This window comes from Saccostrea echinata, unplaced genomic scaffold, assembly GCF_033153115.1.
Source record: "Saccostrea echinata isolate AGI-Se365-2 ecotype Australia unplaced genomic scaffold, CSIRO_AGI_Sech_v1 ptg000013l, whole genome shotgun sequence".
NCBI lineage: Eukaryota > Metazoa > Mollusca > Bivalvia > Ostreida > Ostreidae > Saccostrea > Saccostrea echinata.
This window is the reverse complement of record NW_026889762.1, coordinates 4746920-4771025: the sequence shown is the minus strand read 5'-3', so window position 1 is coordinate 4771025 and position 24106 is coordinate 4746920. Positions and strand designations below refer to the sequence as shown.

Here is a 24106-nt window from a genome sequence, read left to right as displayed (position 1 = left end):
ATTATTCTCGGACAAGTACATATTCATATTATTTGTTATAAATTCAATTTTCAGAACTTGATATTCAAGTAATATGCTGTTATAGTTTTTATCAAACAGACAAATGAGAGAGAGAGAGAGAGAGAGAGAGAGAGGGAGAGAAATATTCCGTTTTAGCCCCCCCCCCCATTTGTGGCTTCACTAAATGTTTGTACCTATATCAAACAAAAACTCTGAAATTTTTTTCTAAATATATCAGACAGTGAACGTAACTTCTTTTTTTTTTTTTTATCAACAAATCATATCCTTTTGTTTGACAGTCATTTTTGTTTTTATTTTCCTGCTTCAAGTTCACATGAAGTCCACGTGCTTGTCCTGTCAATTAAAATCATTCGACACTGTGCAGGTGTGAAAGTTTCGTCACATCGAAGACGAAGTGCGAGTATTTCCAACAAGTTATAACATTTATTTTTATCATTTCTAGATTTGATTCCAACATTTGAATAATAATTGAATAAAATACATTGGGCATTAACACCTGAATTTGAAACAAACTCTCTGCCAATTCCAAATACCACCGCCGACACGTGTACATTTATAACTACTATTGTTTTGTGACTTTTTTAGATGCATGTTTGTTTTGAGACTGAAATTTTTGTTCTAAAAAAGACCTTAACTTTTTTTTAAAATGTTAATTAAAATATTCTGGAAAGACAATACTGACTAAGTAACTGATTTAGGGGGGAAAAGGGGGAGGGGGTATTCGAATGGCAAACATATAAAGTTACTGTGAAGAAAGATTTTTTTCTCTATAACTATAGACTTTACTTATTATAGTAGAGAAAATTCTGTAGTGCATTACATTTTAAATAAATATTTCCTTTAACCACACTATCAATTTAATTCGCTCCAAAGATAATAAATTAACACGATATCTGCAGCACTATGTATAATTCTCAGAACTAGTTCTATCATATTTTCTGTAGTCATTGAAAAAAAAAACGTGTTAGAAATAAATATTTTCGTAATTTTGCTGCGTAATTATTTGACTTGGATAATTATATCTCCATTAACGATTTGTCGTCTTTAACAAAACAACAAAATGTTGCAGTGCTTGAAGTATTTGCACATTGCCCTTAGTTAATTTTAATATTTCAGCATAGTTCTACGTAGGTACAGAATGTGCTTATACCAACATTTATTTTCCAGAGTAATTTAATAAATAACCTAACAGCTAAGTTAGAATAATAAAAATATATATCGTAGATATTTTTCCCCATGAAATAATGATTCTTCAAACACGATATGTTAGTTATTAAATTAAAAAACCTGTAACTCCTAACCTACAAAAAGATAAGTCCTTTCACTTCGGAGTTCCGAATGACAATGAAAACTGAACGATAGGTGAATGCTGGTCGCAAGGTGAACGCAAAGTGAACGGAACGAAGAGCGAACGCTGAACGCTTTGTGAACGGTGAACGCGAGCGCACGGTGAACGCAAAACTGTGAACGGAGAGCGAACGGTGAACGCACGGTGAACGAACGGTGAACAAACGGTGAGCGAACCGAAAAATGGGAAAGTAGAACGTTTCAGGGACTGTACATGTAAATATGGCCAGAGAAACAATAAACTTCAAAAATGGTCATATACACTTAATTTGATCGGCGACATATTGCTGAAATATTGCCAACTCGGCGTTAAACAATAATAATCAACCAATCAATCAATCCATATAAATTTTACTAATCATTGCTTTGCTGTTTTTGAGAAGATAATTTTTAAAGAATTTTCCCATCCTAACTTGAACTATAACTTTGATCGCCCATTGTGGCCCCACCTTAGGCCCGTTTTGATTTGGAGATACTTGAATCTGCGCTACCTGAGGGTCATCACTAATCACAGGCCTACTGCTGTTCTCTTTGGTGGATCTAGAAATTTCAGAACGGAGGGGTGGGGATGCGGGCGGTTCAATTTTTTTCCCTTTTTTTGACAAGCAAAAAAATACAAAAAGTCATTGTATATTAAAGTGTGTATTGTATATGTTAAGTAAATTATTTAATTATAAAATTTCACCTGTGGACTAAATTGAGAGTATATACTAGTTAAACAAACATAATTTGCCAAAGCAGAAAAAAAAATCAAATTATCGGGGGGGGGGGGGGGGGGGGTGCGCCGGTGCTACATCTGTCGGGTTTTAGAGAAGATTTTTAACGATTTTCTGTATATATTTCTATGTAAAACTTTAATCACCGATTGTGGCCCCACCCTAATCCTGGGTCATGATTTGAACAAAATTAATTTTGTTGTTTTTTGTTTTTTTGTTATAATGTCCATCTCGAGAATTTTTTTATTCGTAAGTAGACGTCACCACTTGACGATGGAGGGCTGCAAATTTAAACCTATATTTGGCACTCAGGTTCATTGATCAGTGAGGGATCTTTTTCGAACCAGCACCTCAGAATTGAACTATGTTACGAAGCTTCAAATTATCATATCTTCCGACCCAGTACTTCTTGGGAAAAAAATGATTGTTTTCATAAATATTCTATGAAAAACTGATCACCTATTGTAGGCACACCATTTCCCCAAGGGACATCATCTGAATAAAACTGAATCTACACTTCATGATGAAGTTTTCACATAAGTTTCAACATTTCTGACACAGTGGTTATTTTGAAGATTGTTAAAAATTCACTAGTTCTTAACTACTTTTCTTGAAAGTGGGCATGACCCATCATTTGAACAAACATGAATTCCCTTTATCATCGGATGCTTTGTGGCAGTTTTAAATGAAATTGACCCAGTAGTTCTTGAGAAGAAGCTGAAATTGTGAAAAGTTTACAGACAGAGGGACGGTCAGACAAAATGTGATCAGAAAAGCTCACATGAACGTCCAGTTCAGGTGGTCTAAAAATGTCAACCCCTGCACCCATTATATCGGCACATGATCGTATATAAGAATAACGCAAAAAACTAATTTTCAAATAATCATTAACCTCTGAAGAAAAAAACTAATATATCTATCCAATCTCCAAGTATATATTACAATAAAAAAAAGAAAAGGCCGATTTTTCAGATATTTTAAGAATCACAATATCTTGACATATCATAGTGATGTACATGTACTCAATTTTCTGACCAAAAAGTTTTCTCCCTTCAGTATTGCGAGGAATGGTTTCCGTCTCCCCTCGTGCTTGTGTGTGTGTGTGTGTGTGTGTGTGTGTTTGTCAATCTCTTTCTGTTCTCAAGTAAATATTCGTCAAAACAATATATCGACGACAATATATGCCGACCTTGACTGTACATATTGTCGCCGACGACAATATGTGCTGGTGCTTGACTGTACATTTTGTCGTCCATTATGCAGGAGAAAAATAAGGCTCGTCTCGGTACATATTGTCGCCGGCGACAATATGTACCGATGGACGACAATATGTGCAGTGAGGGTAGGTTCATATTGTCGCCGACGACAATATGTACAAAACGACAATATGTACCGTCACAGCCTGCCTGAAAATTACAGAAAAATCATACTCTCATTTTTGAAGCATTTAAGAACAAATTTAAGTATGCCAGTCTTCTGCATCATTTTACTATGTTTTCTTTTTCGCTACACCGGAATATAACTATAATGTTTTTATTAATAAAAAATATAGGCTTATGTTCCACTATTTCTGATTTCATTATGTCAAACATTTAAATTTGTTCCTTTTTATCATTATTACAAATATCTCCGGTTTCAAAGGGACGGTACTAAAAACTTAAATGGATGTGTTGTCTGGTGATCAAGGTTTAAGAATGATATCACAATGTAAATGTTATTCAACATACAAAAATAATAATAAGCTTTAGTTGAATCTTGCCCATTTGCACTGTAATAAATCTTTCAAAGATGTAGTACAATAATACGGATTTTTCCAAACTGCCAAAGTTTTTTTTCCCCAATTGACAGGGTTTAATATATACATGAAATACAGTACACTGTATATTAAGATTTTTTTAAGGTTTAGAAATTGTCTCATGTGTAACATGTGTGTATGTTTCATAATTATCCTAATATCCTTAATACAATTTTTATTTGAGATATAGTATAATTATTTATTTTTTACATTCGTAATAAAGCACGGTTCCCAACCCCCCACCCCGGTTCCTACGTCCAAGAAAAAAAAAAGAAATTACTAGAAATATAGTGTATAATTATATAGAATAAATTCATGTCCAAGTTTTATTTTATGTTGATGCAACTGAATTGAACTTTTCTTGTTTCTTAGCAAAAGAATTCATTTCATGACTCAGAGTCATGTTGATTACACTGGATTTAACTTTTCTTGATTCTTTACGTAAAAATAAATTTGCTCAGGTCAGACAAGTTTTTTAGGAAAGCTAATACTTTTACATTTACAGTAATTGGTATCTAAGTGTTTGTATTAAACATCCTGACCTATGAAATTTTACAGAGCATGCGCTACGAACGAATTCTGCATATAACATAAAACATATATTTTTTGTTATATATATATATATATATATATATATATATATATATATATATATATATATATATATATATATATATATATATATATATATATATATATATATATATATATATATATATATATATATATTGGATAAACTAAATGAATATCATGATTATAACAGCATATATTGTATTGTATTTGTTATATTGCCATTCATTTTCTCATTTGGATACCTTTCCATCGCTATTCTACATGTATAACAATCCCTCTTTAAAGATTACTGTTGGCTTCATCAAATTATATTGCTTAACTATTATTCCGAAATCATTGCACATTACGATACTATAATGTTTGCAAAATAATAATTCCTGCTGATGATGAAACTATAAGTAAACATGAAGTTAAGGACAATAATCAGGACAAGTTGTTTAGCCCCCATATCATATCATACATCCCTTGGTGGATATTTAAATTCTGATTCCCTTCATTGTTTTCACTTTCTTTCCTACCTGTGCAAGGAGTATGTAAACAATTATTTTTACAGTCTAACGTGCGTGATCTTTGAGGTTCTCTACCGGTAAGTTGACAATGTAATGTCTGAGGTATAGGCATTATAGAGATACAGTTGTAATTCAAGTATGCTATATTTTGACATTTCTCTTAATATTCCTCCTTCACTTAATACATAAATTGATTTTCTTTCTAACATATAAAAGAGAATTTATTTTCAGAATGAAACAAAGCTTTGCTTGTGAAATATCACAGTCTTAATTTTTGTTATTTAGTACATTGGTTCTTTAGTAAGGCTAAATATTACCACTTTTAGTGAATTCAAGAAAAAACAACAATTCAAATTAAATTAGAAAAGGATATACTTTATTTGATTATGTAATATGTCTAAAGTGCCTCTTATAGAAAATCCTCAGACTTTCTTGGATTAGAAAATTAATGTTCGAGTAAAATGTTAGATAATCATATTCATATTCTCCCCTTTAGAAAAGATTAGATAATAGTCTTTTCAAAAGGGTTTTATTGATAAAAAGGCGTGAATAACTCTTTCAACAAGCTTTTTAAGTTTTCGAAGAGGTGATAAATCAATATTTGTAAATCAAGACCTTTCATGTGTTACTTTATTTCAAGAAAGATATGAAAGACTGATGGGATAGCATTGTATTGTCTGTTTCAGAATTCTTTATACAGCTGGGACTATCTTATAGCTAATGCTCCAACTGGTTTTACAAAATATAAAATCTTCCGATTTATTTGAAAGTTTACCTCTTCTTTATAATCTTTTTTTTATTTGTTAGAGAGATAAAATTGTCAATAGTAAGTATAAGATACCAGTAATATATCCTCTGAGTGGCAAAAATGTGACAATGAAATATGATAACATATAAATAAAATTATTTTTGTAATATTTGTCTAAAGGAAAGGTACAGTCTATAGACGTATGCAGTTTAAAAGCATGCAGAATCTTACTACAGGCATTGTATGATAAAACAATGAAAAAAATAGGCATGATCTGATAATTTTTTGTGATATAAAATTCAGGCCTCTACATCAGTGAGTTAATTGCATTCGTATTCTTGCTTCTAAGACTTGATTGATTTGGTCTTTTTTTTTTAGTTTGGCCTAGACCTATGTAAGGACTTGTGACTTCCAGAGAATTATATGCATACATATATTATTATGTTTAACAAACACAGTCCTAGTGATGTTTTTTGCGAGGTATTATAACAACAGACAATGCTGTGTGGCTTGGGCATCAAAAAGTCTTAGGTGTCAGAGCACTCTCACAGGGAGCCTTTGTCAGCTCATTGTCGTTTGACCCCTGAAAATCTCTCGTTCAGAAGTAACAATCAAATTGAAGTAGACAGATAATATAAACAGTCAGAAGTCATTTGAAACCTGAAATACACGTGTCGCGCATTGTGTGTCACTGAAAGGCTTAATGTGATTAGTTGAATTATAAGGAAAACAATCAAGATTTGAAATTTTACAGAAAAACTTCACTTCAGCCAGCCAGCAAGATATCGAATGAAATTTGTCAGGGGTCCCACGGCAAGGAGTTGACACAGGACCCCTGACGTTGTGAAGATGCTCTGACACCTGACTCGAAAATCCCATCGGGGGTGTGGGTGTGGTTGGGTTCCAACTAAGTACATTTGCATAGGAGAATTTCACTATACATGTGCTATGTCAAAACCGGCGGTCGGGCAACCGGCTCTTTAATGAGCAATATCATACCAATTTGTTAGTAAAAAATATGTTCGGACACCAGGTTTGTACATAAATGGCGCTTCACATTTATTAAATGGATCGAGCGAGGATATTGAAATCACGTCAAAAAATTCGCTTTATTCCTAAGAAAGGTGAAAAAAATCAGGAATCTGCATCCATGTTTCTTGCAAAGTCAACATGGGATGCTTACTCCTCCAAGGAACCTGATCCCACCTCTGGAATTTTCAGGGATCCGTGTTTTATGCCCTCTCCACAGAATTGCATTGGTTACAGATTTTTTGAGATCGATCACTGTTCGTTATCTTCACCTTTTCATGTATATCCAATCTAATTCTACGCTATCAAACGGGGGACGAACTTAAGTCAGTTTGATTTTTGTATGTCTCTATTCATATCGAAAACGATACGCATTAGGGCACATAGTATTCTTTTCCTTTCCTTTTTTTTTTTTTTTGGGGGGGGGGGATGGGGAAGGGGTGGGAGCCGGGAGTGGTGGGTGGGTGGATGGGTGGGTGTTTGGTCTTTTTCGGGGGAGGGGGTTCAAATTAGGCAAAAAAAAAATGAAAAAAATTAAAAAGTTAAATATTAATAATAAAATAAAAGTAAAGAATTAGATGAAAATGAATACATTGTAAGAAATTAAGGGGAAAAAAAGAAAACAAAGTGTTTAACAAACTCAAATTGGTACATCGTGTTTGTATATGTGAGGATAAGGGGGAAGTGTAGCAAACAAGGCCTAAAACGACTTCCCTTCTGGTCAAGGCCTTTTGGTCTCAATTTTTTAATGTACCATAGTCTAATTTTTTATAAATGTTCTAGATAAAAATGATTTTGTCCACCAATAATATGATATTTGGTTAAACCTACGGAGGTCCAGAACAACTGGAGATATTCTGAATTTATTTCTACAAAAACATAGAGTATTTTTCCGTGCAAATCTACTAAGTGTATATATAATCACACTAGACTTATTTTGTAAAGGCTGCTCTGATAAACAGATTGTCTGCTTAATAATCATTTTTAAATGATGTAAAAATAAAAACAACTGCTATTTTACAATTATTGTCTAATTTTGATGACGATTAAGTAACATATGTAGTAACGACGAGATCAATTGTAACAATGAGAGCAGGTGCACTAACGCTACAATTCATGCATGCATATGCAAGGTATAGTAAAATTCCCTCTTCCTTCCTTAATTTGTAGTCACACAGTTGTCTACTGTACGTTATTTTGATTCTGCTTCGCGATCGGGTGCAACTAGTTGTTGGGCACATAATATATATACGTGGAGGATTTAGAATTTCTCTGGAGGTAAGTTAGAAATTAAATATATTCATTGAGCTTTTTTCCGATGTATGCAAAATATGTCTTTCTCTTTCCTAAAATATTATAAGGTTTTGTTTCATGTTTTAGGACACTGCCTATTGCCTGGAAAATAAGGTTGAGGAAATTTTGAGTGTTGACTGAAGTTTTTCATATTTGTTCAAAATAGTAATCTATCTATTTTCGCTCAGAATTGTTTAGGGATTTTTTTTTTGTATTTTCCGAGCATGACAAGGAGCACACGGCGGTTGTGACCGTCGACAGGGTATACTTAATCCTCCAACAAATGTGCTTCCACGTCTGATGTTTTAAGAGGTCTGTGTCCTTTCTGCTAACAATTTGCAATGTTCCAATGAACGTTGGAACTTGATTACTGTTCATTACATGTATCTTAATATTTCATTTTAAAGCTTTATCAAAAACAAGTTTCCTAAGGTATATTGAATTTATATTGTTTAGACTTTCTTTGTTTAATATTATAAAATTTGTAAAGATGTAAATGGTTTCCTAAAATGTAAGACAAATTAAATATGCATCTGGTCGACCGACAACGCTCGAGAGGAGACACTAACTTTAATACCTGATCGTACCTCTGGTGTTGCCAGAGGTTCGTGTTTTGTCGACTAAAGGAGAAATAATTTTTCATTCAATTTACTAAATCATTTCATTTCATTAAATTAAATTTACTTCTTTCTATAGCTGGTCACCATCAAGTGACTCATTTGATATGCAGCTTGAATTTATTGAAGGTTAAATATCACTTTAAAGAAACAGCACTACTTTATTGACAGAGATTGGAATGGGACAGTGATATTTCTTCATTGAATATATTAAGCTCGCGTTAACTTTTTCAACAAACGACAAAAAAAAAAACTTTATCAATCTTAGATAGGTATGGTGAATTCTGGAAAACTCTTTCTCTCGTGTACATAACTTTTATTAGGCCACAATCAGAATATGCTACCCTGGTGTCGGGTGGATGTTATGTATGTGATAGCGAGAAAAATAGAAAAATTACAATTATGTGCTACTAGAAATATCACAGACCTAACTTTATCAGCTTCTAAAGATGCACTTTTCTTTGAAACTGGATGGAAGCCATTACATGAAAGAAGAAAAATTACTAGATTAATTAAAATGTACAAAATTTATAATAACCAAGTTCCAGAATATCTGACTGATATAATCCCAAATTTGCGTTGTAATTTATCAAGTTACAGTTTGAAAAATCCACATAACTACAACATACCCAAATGTAGATTGCAAGCCTATACGTCAACTTTCATTTTCCCCTTGTTATTGAAGAATGGAACTCGTTAACCTCTTGTTGTAAAAAAATTCTTCCTCGTTAACTATTTTTTGAAAATCTATTTCTTACAATAAACCTATGCCAGTCTCTTACTTCAGTTACGAAATTCGACGCTTAAATATATTACATTCAAGGCTTCGACACAGCTGTGTTCTTAATAGCGATCTTCTTCGATGTTATGTAAATTTGAAGCCCCCTTTGTTCTTGTGGAAGAGTGGAGGATACTCAGCGTTATTTCTTTTCTTCCAAAAAAATACAGAAGCCAGAAAAGAATTTTTTGACGATTTTTTGCGAATGGAGGAAACTACTTCATACTCACACTTTGTATGTGAGTCTGAAGATGTATCGTTAAATGGTGTTGGAAATGAATACTTTATTCAATTTACAAACATTTATTTAAAAGTCAGGTCGTTTATGGTTGATGCAGTAACCACTACTTGCGAATTCTATACAGCTTGTGTATAATATAATGAATGTATTTTATTGGTTGTCTATATCTCTGTTTATTAATTATGCTTTTCTGTGTTTTATCATTTTAACCTGAAACCATAACTGTAAATATGTTTGATATAGTTCATATGAAGGGAAAGGGCGTAATAAGTTTTCAGATTTTTTGCCCAATCCCAATTGTACAGTTTGTAGACAATAAAATATGTTCAAATCAAATCATTCTGGAAATCCAAAATTGGCATCAAAACAACCCAAAGCGAACGATTTGACAGAGAAAGGATGTATGTAAAATATATAAATAATTGACCTAAAAATTAGCATAATGAACATGAATGAAAGATTCTTTTAAAAATTGAAAAAAATTAATTGAATCGAAATTGATTGCCTAAACAGAATAATTTAGCTCAGCAAACTTAAATCAATAAGACACAATAAGTTACAAAAACATAATTGTTATCTTATGAAGGTTAGGTTTAATGTAATTGCTTTGACATACGAATCTAAAAAGATTAAAATAAGCATTGAGAAAATTTGATGGTTACTCTGAATATGTCTTTATCATAAAATGTTTTGTGATACATGTAGATATGTAAAATGTACTTCACAGGTATTATCATTTTAAAACACTTTTGTATTTAATTAAGTAATTGCGTGGACCCTGAGGTCCACGCAGAAAATATATTAGTGGAGTTAAACCGGATGCCATGGGCTTACGTCAGGCTACGCATGCGCGAGGATGCTAGAGAGTTCGCCTCAAAGATAACTTGCCCGTAGAACAATTCGCCCTCTTCGAATTAGAATATGCCAATCATTGGCAAACCTCACTCTAAAATCTGCACATCGTATTCATGTATTCTTTGGCGTAACCAAGATCTGAATTTCTCTTTAATACATATACATGTATCCTTATATACAAACTAAATTCTATGGTACAAGCATTTTAAATAAGTAGGAAGAACTTAAATTATAGAGATAGCTTAACAGCTTGAACATGTTGACTTAAAACCACTCTAGGTTTTAAAAGATAGTCTTTGCCATGTTTACCGGCATTAGTTTTGTGATCAAGATTTGCAAAATAATTTGATAGACAGCAATCCAAATATAGCTTGATAAAGGCCTGAAGCAATGTTTTTCCATGTGGGGGAGAGGGAGAAACATCCCCCCCCCAAAAAAAAAAATTCTGCGTACTACAGATCTGTGCTACACGTTCCAATGATAGGATACTTCCGTATAAATCTAGTACAGATGTCAAGTCCCAGTCGTTAAGCATTACATGTACATGTATCGAAATAGCCCGATTTTTTTTCAGTTAAATGACAAAACTATAGGCCAATCGGGAATAAAATTTAACAACTTTGCTATGAAAGTACAATCAATCAAAGGCAGATCATTGTAGAAAATGTTAACGAAAGGTAAACCTGTGCCACCTTTCAGAGTAATCAATGAACTCGTCCATTGATGCATTGACGGTCGTTGTAACAAGAATAGATATGGTTTACATGTACCCCATATCCAAAATATTCGACTTTTAATTTACTCCAATTTTCACTAGAAAAAAAAACTACATGTTATGAAACTGGTGTATAGTTCTTCATGTCTGTAGCAAATACCGTCACTGGGTCAGTCTAAGCGTCACTAGCAAACAGTACACACACCTGTGCATGCAAGACCAAATAGCCTAGGTCTACACACGTGCGGTACGATTCTCAGACCTTCTGCCGAGGAGTTACGATTGCAGGTGTTGTATGTTAACCATTCCGTTATTTAAAAGAGACAGAGAAAAAAAATACACACACAAAATTAATCTTTTTTTTTTTTGGTTTTTAAATGATCGAGTTGTTAATCGATAACTTGGCATTATATTGTTTAAGATTACTCGAGACCCCTTAGAAAATGGGGGGGGGGGTTTCTAAGTCACAGCACAGGCACTTACATTCAAGCCCGTAGCAACGGTTTTCAAAGGGGGCAACCTCCAAAAAGAGTTGACAAGCAGAAATAAATAAATAAATTAACAACCTGTGCACCACCCTGTAAAATCCTATTGGGGGGGGGGGGGGGGGCTTCGTCTAACTTTTCGGTACATTTTGATTTCTTTTAAATGTTTGATTTTGATTTTCTGTATTTTGAACCTTTCCACAACAAAAAGTGCGAGGGAGCTTCCAATGCAAATTAAAACATATATATAAATTCTAACAAAAGATTTTTTTAAAGAAAAAGTGAGCCCCCCTCCCCCACATGCAACGGGACATTTTGAACCTTTCTCTTCATTGATTAAAATATCCCCATAATATAAGGAGACGAATATTGTCCTTTACAAAAATTTTGATATTTCTTAGGCAAAATTTGTACATGACAATTAATTGTCATGTACAAATTTTGCATAAGAAATATCAAAATTTTTGTAAAGGATAATATTCTCTTACGGATACTCCCTTTCATGACTTTTTATGCAAACTTCTTAAAGTTAGTTACTTTAGAAGATGGTCCAAAAATGGCATAGCTTTACGCTCGTTCGCTGGAATCTTCCCATGATATCAAAGTGAAATATTTCATGTTACATGTGGGTGGTCGAGGCCCGGAACCGGTATTGTGAAGGTACACGGAGGAAGCAATAAGCAAAACTCTATCTAGAGATCAGAAAGGGCAAAGATTGAAGTATTTAATATTTTATTGAAAATACTAGAGAGAGAGATATATATATATATATATATATATATATATATATATATATATATATATATATATATATATATATATATATATATATATATATATATATATATATATATATATATATTACCGAATAAACATTCTCTCTCTCTTCCTCTTTCTGAAAAAATATACGGGGTTCCAACACCCGAACCCCCCCCCCCCTCCCTGGATACACCAATGGAGATTACGATACCTGCACGCTTAAGCCTCTTTTAATTCTGTTGTTAATTTTAAAGGCTAAATAACAATTGTGATAGATACCTAGATCAACATTTCATATTCATATCATTTCAAGGTCATGATTTTTTTATCATGACAGCCTAATTAAGCAGATTTAAATAACGATGAAAATTAGAAAAAAAAAAAAAAAAAAAAGATTGACACTTTTGTAAACTCACTAAATCTAGAAATTTTCTTCGAATTTCGTTTCGAAACACATGCATATGGTCCACGTATTGCAGTCCTTTTTTTAAAGGACAACAACTTGTTATACCCCTCAAAACGGAGTTTACGGAAGTATACTGGAATCAGCATGTCCGATCATCCGTCTATCTGAAATGATTTTGTTGAAACCCTGTTCCAAAAGTTAGGTCTTAGATTTGAAGGTATCTGTCGTTCATCGTTTTCTTTTTAAAAAGTTGGTCTTTGGTGTGATTTAGAACATCAGATTTACTGAGTATAAATAAAATCGATTGGTTTTGCCAAAATGCGGAAATGCAGTTTCATAGTAAACTGAGTATGTGAGTTTTGTTGAAACATAAAAAGGAATGATTTTTTTTTTAATTAATACTTGCTATAGCTATACGGTTTAGGAATACAAGGAATAAATCAGCACAGCATACCAAAGCAGTTAAATTTTGATAAACAATGGATAATAAAATGGGTTTGTGTTCTTCATCAAAACTAGAAAAAATGATGAACAAAAACAATAATTTTTCCTCTACTTGAAATAGGAGTTCCTTAAAAATATTTCAATGTATTTCAAATGAAATAATGCAGTCGATTTATTGCAGTATTAAATTACCACACCGCGTTTCCCCCATTGCCAGTAAAAGCATTCCAAATGAAAATTTAACGCATCATTATCTACAAATCTCGATCATTTGAAAATAAATGGTAAATTATGAGATTTTCAAACAAAGATATCAGAAAATCATAAACAGGGAAGTGTACTTACTGAATATGTCAATAATACAGTTTAATTGATCCAGGAAAATTTCCACTTAGATTCCAAAAAATGTTCACTAAACATTTTTGAAACTCTTGCATTATCAAAGTAAAAAAAAGTATCAACTTTCTAAGATAAAGTAATTTCAAAGTTACATTTGGTGTACATATTTTTAGATTGGAAAAACCTATCTAAATTTAACCATTTAAAATCCCCAATAAGGTGGGCGGAAAGTAACAATGGTTAAGGACAACTTGAGTGTTAATATTCATTTTCATTTGGAATAGAGTATAGCATGAAATATATGGAGATAACGAACAATTTCAAGCTCAAGAGTCCATTAAACAATACAAATAAGGAGCAGAGCAGACACGGACCTCTAAAGTATCAAAGATGGGATCAGGTGCCATGAAGGAATGAGCATCCCCTGCTGACCGGTCACACCTGTCGTGTGCTCCTTGTCATGAACCATACAGGGGCCAATTCTTATACATCTGTTATTTCAGACATCAATTAATTCAGCAAAGTAATGAATAGACATATTAACCACAGGCTTCATAATATATATTTTTATACGCCAATAACCTCTATTTGTCATTTTATGCAATATGTACATATACATTTAAAAAAAATTAAAATTGATCATATTGGGTATTCTGAACTTTAGATCATCAAATTCATAATAAGCTTCTAAACAGACCGCTGACTTAACACGTAGCACGTAATTTGTAACTCCTTGCAATTCCTGTGTACCATTGCAAGTGCTTGACTACATACATAGGGCTAGGAGAACAAAAAAAAAACAAAAAACAAAAAACAAAAAAAAAAAAAAAAAAACTGAAAGAAAAAGGGATGGGGTCATTGGTATCTATGCGTATGCGAGTTAATTTCTTTTTCATTTTAGAATAGAATAGGAGTTATCTCCAAACCAGGACCCAAATGGGCATAAACATATAACATATATAATTAGATTAAGCAACAGACAATAGAAAACATATAATAAAGAGTAATTCATTCAGATAGTGCATTGATGGTATTTTTAAGTTTCATATAGAGCCATATTTTTTTTTTATAATTATTTTAAGATAGATTTGCATTTTTAATTAATATTATGGGTAAACATGTGAATTATTATATATATCAGAACCCAGATCACATGCATTATATATGTATAATATTCTCTGTTTAGAATAAACCATTTTAAAACAGGTTTATATGGTTTTCTGTTTCAGAGTTCATCGGGGATCTAAGTGATCTAAGTGATAAATCAGTGTCGTCTCAACGTGGTCTGTGGAATCACCATGTTTTACACGGTGAAGAATACCTAATAAATCTACTCAGTCAAGGTGAGTTAACAAATGTTTTCACATATTGCAATTGGTCATATCTCTGCAGAGCTTATGTTTATTGTTTTCACAAATCCAACTTAAAATAAGATTCCGCCTTATCTTATCTGATCTGGCTTCTGTAGACCTGTACACACCTTTAACTTTTGTCCAACAGTAGTATTTTTTATAACAAATAAACTATTATTTCAAATTGATAGTTTTTGAAAACTGCTACGGTTCTTATACGCTTCCTTAATTAAATGATTGACAACCTTTATCTCGTAACACTTTAAGGGGGCGGCTTACAAATGCGGCATGTATGGCGCACTAATCTCTTGTCATTGTGCTTCTTTAACTTGTTAGCAGGTCAAGCTCATCGTGCAATCGCTATTGATTTTAAAGAGATCTATCTGATCAACTCCAGGTCAGTTTTCATTTTTCTCATATCTATATCTGTTAGACAGTATTTGAATACCTGTTAAATTGAAGAACGTTAATTTTCCCAGTATTCTCTTGTTTAAAAAATTTCAGCTAAAAAGTGTAGCTTAAGAACTGCTGATAAGCATCGGAATGTATCATGAATAGTGTCTGCAGTTTGAAGGAATTCAAGAAGAAAAACAGTCTTGTTAATACACATGGTATAATAAACCTACTGTATTATCTGATTTAATCACTGTTAATTGGTCTCAGACGATTGTGATATCCCTATCCCTCTTACATAAACACCTGCTTTGAAAATTATCCATCCATATGAAAATTACAATTTTGCTGTTAAGTCACAGTATATGAAGTCGCAGCACCTTTTTATCAAGCATTCTGAGAGTATTGAATTAGCAATACTAGTCCCCTACCGGCAAGTGTAATCTGGGTCATGTTAAAAATTGAAAATGCCATAATTCCGTCAAAAATCAATGAAGCGGAACGAAGTGCAAACTTGATCTGTAACTCATCAAGGTTAAGTCACATACTAAAAATCAGCTCAATATCTGCAAGCGTTTAGAAAGAAATTGCGGAAAATCCTGAAAAATTGAAAAGGTCATAATTCCGTAAAAAATCTATGAACGGAAAGAAATGCAAACTTGATCTGTAACTCATCAAGATACACTCACACACCAAAAATCAGCTTAATATCTGCAAGCGTTTAGAAAAAAAGTGTGGAAAACCAAGTGGGACAGACTGACAAACAGACAGAGGGACAGACAGACGGATGGACAGACTCAGAGGAAACCTATAGTCCCCTCCGGTTTCACCGGTAGAGGACTAATAAAGCAGAGGCAGAAATGGATGTTAAAGAAAATCCATATTCCCACCGTAGTTAATCAATGCTATACAAAATATATTTTTAAAAATTGGACTGGGGATGGTGCTGACATATTAACTGTGCATAATTACTAGCTTCTGTTGCTTTTGGAGACTTCCATACACCTGACATGTGCATTTAATGTATAGTGACACATATTAATCTTCGTGTACTTAGATAAATTGGAACTAAAAGAAGTCACACGACTGGTAGGTCATTGTAGACACTCTCATTGATTTTGATAGGCTTTGCTTTACCCAGTGTTATATATAAGAGCACCTGTTATTTGAAAACGAGCTAAGTGTTATGAATAAAAAGAGCCAAAAACGTTAAGAATGAAAGGAATATAAAGATTTCCCAAGAATATAAATAGTAGTCTACTAAAAGAATTGATCTGACCTGAACTCGTGATATAAAAAGTTAAAACTATTAGTCATTGAATCAAATTAGATAGTAGCTTAAATAAAACACATATGCACATAGGGGTTAAAGGTACTCTCATCTCTTATGACAAAAAAAGTGATGTCGATTTCACATTCCTGTCGATTTCGTTGTCAATTTTTTTTTTTTTTTTGGTAGATTTTCTTAGTAAGACCTATTAAAGTAGGGGAGGACGCATAATGTTTTCTATATATTCTTCTCTGGATAATGACCTTATCAATACTCTCAAATGCATAAGCAAGAAAAGTTTATTTGTTGTTTAACCTACCTCTCGAGAATTTTTTCACTCATATGGAGTCGCCACCATTTGCAAGCTGCAAATTTGGACCTATACTCGGCACTTAGGGCCATTGAGCAGTGAGGGATCTTTTTCGTGCCAGCATCTTCTGCGATACGAGACCTCGGTTTATACGGTCTCATCCAAAGGACCAGTCTCCACGTCCCAGAGTGGGATTCAAACCCGCGACGTAAGAATCAACTCCTTACCCTGCAACTGTAGAGCAGACGCTTTTCACGAAAAGAAAGCAATTTCTCTAAATTATATCCCAATAATATGATATCCAGACAATATAATATCTCTACAATCATACATATTATGCTTTGTATGATTTAATAGACCAAAGAATAGTAGCATTATTCTGAGGTCTTTAACCATATTGAAATAATCAATTTCATTTAGGCATTGCTTGCCTATTGAAGTGATTGTCAAGACTTGCCACATGAAGGCAGATATAGTTTTGTCACTTTTCTCCACAAATTGATTGTACACATGCCTCCTTTAAATAGACCTAACACACAACAGTGTTTCCTATCGACACAAGGGCAGCATTAATCTAACAAAAAATTGAAAAAGCAAATACTAGAATAAAACTTGAAGTGTTTATTGAGTCAAAGATGAATTAGTTTGTCAATGAAAACTTGCACCTTGTCTAGTTACGCTTTTTCTCTAAGTTTTTTGTTTCACAGAATTATGCATCTATGTATCTTAACCTTTCTTTACATGTAAAAGGTGTTTTTTAAATCTTTGGAAACAAAGCTTCAAAACATTCAGAGGAATAACATTTTGGAAAAAAATAAAATAAAATAAAATTTTCTTTTTCAATTACCATGGAAACAATGTTCATTTAATCACATAAAGAACTGTACTTTGAAAGAGTGTATGATTTGTGCAATACATTTATTAAAAATGTCAGAACTAATGAAGGATTATTGTAATGATTATTTTTTTTATAATCAATGCAACACCCTTGACTGAAGCAGAATGTGATAATTTTTATAGGTTCACTTGTACACCAAGTCTTAATCAAACTGGAACAAACTCAACAAGGAATGAGTGTGACATTTTTATTTTATTAACAATGACGAATTTGTTCATCATATTCTAGAAATATATTTTTTTAGGTAGAGGATCAGTTTCCTTAACATGGGTTTCTGAATGCAAAAACTGCTTGATATCACATTGCACTCTTGTTAACATTGCTTTTCAAGTGTAGAAATGTACTTCCACATAATTGTTTTGTCAAAATAAAACAGCTTGGTTATCCTAATGTAACAGGAAACCTCATATGCATAAGTACATCTAATAGGAAATGCATCTGTAGAGTTAATTAGACAAAGTGGGTTTTGACTGTGCCATTGATAATCTCTCCATAGAGAGGACACCTCCTCATGGCACAGTCAAGACAGCAGACTTAGTGACCACAGGGCATGAACTCGGCAGCCACATCCTTGTCACAACAGACCTTACACACTATAGTCTCTGTTTAGCCAAGGAAGTCCTCCTGTAATATCTGCTTTTCTGTAAATATGCAAATTATATATGATGAAGCATATATGTAACAATTCTATGCATTTTAATTCTATTTATTGATGCTATTTTTTGGCTGAAATCTACATGTTAATTGTATTCAAAAATGCAATTTTTAAAGCCAATTATTCAATTTTCCTAACTGACTGGAGAATTACCTCCTATTCCTATGAAAATGCATCAATTCTGTCATAAACTCTATACTCAATATTTGAATCTTATAAGATTATAATTGTTATCTTCCTTTTCCCAATATTTAAAAGATTGTTTGCCCATAACGTCAGCAAATTTTAAAAGAAAGAAGTTTTAACATACTCTGTTTAAAAGAAATTAGTTTTAAAGAAGTTTTAAACACTCTGTTTAAAATAAAGAAGTTTAAATTCTGGCAATGACAATATTCTATACTAAGAATTAAGGAATTTATAAACATACTCTGTTTTTCTCTCTGATCATAGCCATATTCTGTAGGCTGGCCAATCTGTTCTGTTCTGAATGTTACACTTAGCCGTGAAACAAAAAAAAAATGACCAAGGTCGTTATGTAAATGTAAAAATGAACACTGATAAGCATAAATATGCTACAGGTACAGATGTTAGAATGCTTCAATTACTTAATCATTGACAAAACTGATGAATCAGCTTCCTCCTTGTTCATTTAGTACAGGTCGAAGTCCGTTTCTCTTCCAAGGAGCAACAGAAAATGGTACATAGTTACCTCATGTCAAAAAAAACACGAACAACATTTTCACATTTATGAAAGACATCAGCAGGGCTGCTGGCCTTTCTTATAAGTATAATGAATTCTGCCTAAGGGTGACTATCATTTTACATCTTCACGATGAAGTATAGGAAACCCGACCTAAAACGTACATGTCGAATTATAAAAAAGAGGGTTCCCTGATGTCTTATTATAGAAACCAGAAGAAGATGCTCAGCTTCCATATATGTAGTTAAAAGCTTTAAGTCACGTGACCCTCAACGGATACTTATAAATTACCGCATATAATAAGGTAGTCTCACATGTGCAGAGGGCTAAGAAAGAGTCAAAAAGGGACCTAACATCGAAACTTTGCTTTAGCAGTGCCTGACATCGTAGGCTTGCCAAGATTAAATTATACTGCGATATATACATGACATATATTTCAAATGTAGATCTGGTTTACGCGATGTATGTACTGATTTTCTGCCCCAATATTTTGTATGTATCAGTTGTATATTGTCATGTGTGACTTGACTTCCATTGAAATAGTTTATAAAAATGTGTGAATCTGCGCTTCTGTATTTAGATAAAAATAAGACAATCCCAGTAAAAAAAAAATACGTAAAATAAAAGTTCGAGTTACCTGAAAAAAATAATTTCAAAGAAAACTCTGACGCTTCTTTAACATGTGTAGAACAGCACATTACAGTATACAAGTACAGCAAAAACAGCACAAGAGAGATTAAGTTTCTTTTCAAAATGGATAGGTAATACAGTTGTATATTTGGGTTTTAAGTCTCTGTTGCTTTGAAAAACAGCATCTATGTATACAACAGAAATCTTTCTTTTGTCTTCCAATTCAGATATGCTTTGAAAGAAATACTGTTCGTTTAGAAGCATAGCTTGTTCAGTTTAATTTGTTTTGAGAATGTTCGATGCAAATTTACGCAATTTTATTTGTATGTTGTTAATAGGTCAAGGCCAGCTTGTAAAAGACGATCCAAAGATACACATTCAATTCAGATCTATTTGATGAACACAAGAACAGGGTTTTTTTTTCTCATTACTCTATCTGTTATACGTTATTGGGCATTGTTACATGTAGTGTGATACTGATATATTAAAATGTATGTGTTTTTATGCGTATATTCACAGGCATATTATCAGGCTCGTCTTTGTAGAAAGTTTAGCTTACTGCTGCTTCTTAAGACAGAGATTTTAAGCACCGCTTTCAAAAATACCTGGTCTGTGTACCCATGTCAATCAAGTGCATTAATGTACATCATTGTGTGCTAGAATTGATTGACATTTACTTACTAGTCTCTGTGTATACCCTGTACACCTTGTTTGGCACTAGTGGTGACCTTCTTATTAACTTAAGATCCCTTGATATATACCACACATGGTATAAACAATAGAGAAGCTGTATTTTAGCTTGATAATATATATATATATATACACACACCTTTAGTATTTGAAATAATTATGATATTCTTTATGATAATATATATAAAAATTTGGTATAACTTTTTTTCAAAGTTCAACAAATACTTTGAATAATATTTTTCTAATGGGTGGGGATGCTTTGACACACATTCAATTGCAAATTAATAAAAATTAAGATTAAACTTAATTTACAACTTTTTATTTCTAATTTCAAATCATCTCAAAATCCCAACACAGGTAAAGTTTAAAGTTTACTTCTTAGTTACTCTTCTGTGTATCAAATTACTTCCTGTGCATAGGGAATAGGAGACAAACGACCACAGGTAGACTGCTAGCCCTCAAGACATTCACACCTGTACAAAATAAGCCCCTCTTTACCTGGAATTTACCATCCGGTAAAAAATCTCTGCCTTTAAGCTTAAATTATTTTCAGGCATAAATTGTGTGCATTCAATGGCACATAAAACACTTGTTAAACAACCCACACGATCAATATGTCAGTTATCACATAAAACACTTGATAAACAACCCACACGATCAATATGTCAGTAGTAGACACCTGTTAACTGACCTGACATCACAAGCTTTGCTTCATAGTCTATAGAACAGAACACTGAAATCCACTGAAAATCTCTCTGGGTACCTGGTAATAACTTAATATTTTCTTTAATACAGTTTTTACGACAAATGCCAATTCTCCCATAAAATCTTCCATTTCCAGACATGTCCCTACATACAGGGAAGTATGTAAAACCATCAATAAAAAGATTGGTATTATACCCAACATGTGTTACACTTAATACAATAATATCATAGTTTTTCACCTCCTTCAAAAATAATTTGTCATTTAGCTTATTCTCACCCTGTGTAAAAATTCCTCCAACATTCCAATAACAAATTTTTATGCTATTTTTATACATATACAGGTGACTCTCGATCTCTCGAAGTTCAAGGGACCGTAAGAAAAGTTCGAGAGATCGGGGGGTTCGAGAGATAGAAAGTGAATAAAATTCGGAATTTTCAGTTCCGATCATCATTGCTCTACTATTATACATACCGGAAGTATATGTTGATAATGTCATTACACGTTTTCCTTCGTATTTTACGGGTAATTAACTTGATTTCAACAACAATGATCGTGTTTTGAATAAATAAAATGATTAATTTAAGTTTCAATATTTATTTGTTCTCATTTCATGATTACATGAAACCTGAATAGCAATTGTCGATTTTGCTAACCCCCGGGCGCGGGCTTGATCGGTCCTTCACAAGATTGCTCGTAATCGGTAGGCCTATACAATTCTTTAGATAGGATTTCTTGTACAATGTTTGCCAAACTGGGATTGTGTAAACTCTAATAATATTAAAGTTCATAATCTATTAAAAATTACTGACACGTCCCTAGATTATTTTCTCAAAATTATCGTCTCGTCCAGTCAAAATAAGTTGTGAAGCGATTTGTTTATTATTTACCAATTAACCAATTAATTATATCAACACTCGGACGACTCACAGGTGTAGTATCATCTATATAAACACCCAATTAACACGTCCATCCCAGCCCCAGGCGTTCACTTTATCCAGATAAGTCCAAGCTGAATTAAATTTACGCTTGATTGGCGCAATCAAAACTTCGAGAGATAGAGAGTAAAAAACAATGAAATATGTGTAACGGGACCCAGGTCTTGGTTCGAGAGATAGAGAACTTCGACAGATCGGGAGTTCGAGAGATCAGGAGTAAATTTGCTTCTTTATAAAGAGAAAAAAAAACGGGACCGGAGGTTCACTTCGAGAGATCGAGAACTTCGAGAGATCGGAGTTCGAGCCATCGAGAGTCACCTGTACTTGTACATTTGGACCCTTAACTGTATTCTAATGTGATAAAATTTATACAAATAAAGAAAATTAACTAGGTTATGATTTTAAGGTTCACCAGTTTCAGATCTATAGAACAACTTTGAATTACAATTAATCACCCTTGTGTTGATGGCCCTTTCCATGTTCAACGAAAATAGTTCGGACTTTTTTTTAAGTTGGCGGTTATAATTATCGTTCAGGTACTGATGATTCCAGCTTAAACTGCTCCTATAGTAATTACGGTTATTCGCCTGGAAATGCTTTTCCTGGTTGTTGTAGCTCTACCTATTTCGATACTTATTTGTATATCCCTTGGAGTTGTTGCCGATTTTTAATACGGTGTGTATTGCTCTCTTCATGTTGGACGCTAATATGGATGTTCCCTTCGGAGACAGGTGAAATTTGTCATTGGGATTCAGTAGTTCGATTGTAGCTCTTTATTATCCCATCCAGGATCTCACAGTTTGCCTTGTGCAAGGAGTTGTCTTCTCTTGGTGTGGTTAGAGATATGATGGTGTGAACGTCTTTTCACTTCTGTTTAATAACCTCAACCACCCCTTGTAGTTTCTCGGCACATTTTTCAGGACTAATATTTCAAACATCATTTGTTAGAGAGTGAAGAACTACTACATCAGGTATGCACGAAGAGTTAATGATAACATTCTTTGTTTCATCCAGAGTAAAAGCTGTTACTTTAGTAACGTTTACGTCTGATGTAAGTTTATCCTTTTTTATGCCATTCACGTTAGAAGTACCTATTAACAGGGCCATTGGTTTTTTATTCTTCCCAGCATTGACTACCAGGTCTGTCATCTCTTTTGCCCTGCTGGTTTCAGTGTCCTTTCCACCACTCATGAACATGCTAGAGAGCTGAGATTTAAGGAACAAAATTTTATTGAACTGATTATCAACATTTTTTCTTAGTGATTTATTTTCATCCATGAGTTGATCATTTTCCTCATTTTTGTGTTAAGTTTTTCAGACAAGTGTTCATTTTCATGTTTCAAATTCTTGACTTCTCTTCTCAATGTCTCATCCATGGTGTTGTTTCTTGCTTTTTCTGCTTTCAGCAGGGATTCCAATCTCGCATTTTCTACTGTTAAATTGTATTTATCTGTGCGTGTCTGATATAATTGTTTTTCAATATCAGCTATATGATACTGAAGTTTATCTGAGTTTGTGTCATCGGTCTGCTTATCCGTAAAAGATTTCATGTATTGAACTGGGTCTGCAAATTGTTTACGGTTCTGGTAACTTTCTGTAATGAATCAGACAGATTTTTCTCCACCCTCGATACTAGTGTTGTTTGTGTTTCAGTCAACTTGGACAACAATTCAACAAAAAATTTCTGTAATTTTTCGAAATCCTTGTATGTAACTCGGGGAGTTTCAGTATTATCTTAGGATGACAAACCTATTTCTTCCATTTGGTTATTTGACATAGCTTCATTTGCAGTTTTTAATAAGGTTTCATCATCAGTGTCCTCAAACTCATTGTCAGCTACCTCATTGTGAACAGCTCTAGTAGATCTTTCATAGTCACAAATAGCATTGACGAAGGA

General features: G+C 33.2%; 1 protein-coding gene across 1 annotated transcript in view; it reads right to left on the bottom strand.

The window, feature by feature from the left end:
• Positions 1-18412: 18412 nt before the first annotated feature.
• The window catches only part of LOC133186369 (uncharacterized), a 53229-nt gene continuing 47535 nt past the window's right edge, over positions 18413-24106 (bottom strand). Inside the window, exon 9 of the mRNA XM_061321623.1 lies at positions 18413-18534. Within this exon, the coding sequence (XP_061177607.1) occupies positions 18500-18534 (35 nt within the window). The 3' untranslated portion in view covers positions 18413-18499. The remainder of the gene's footprint in view (positions 18535-24106) is intronic.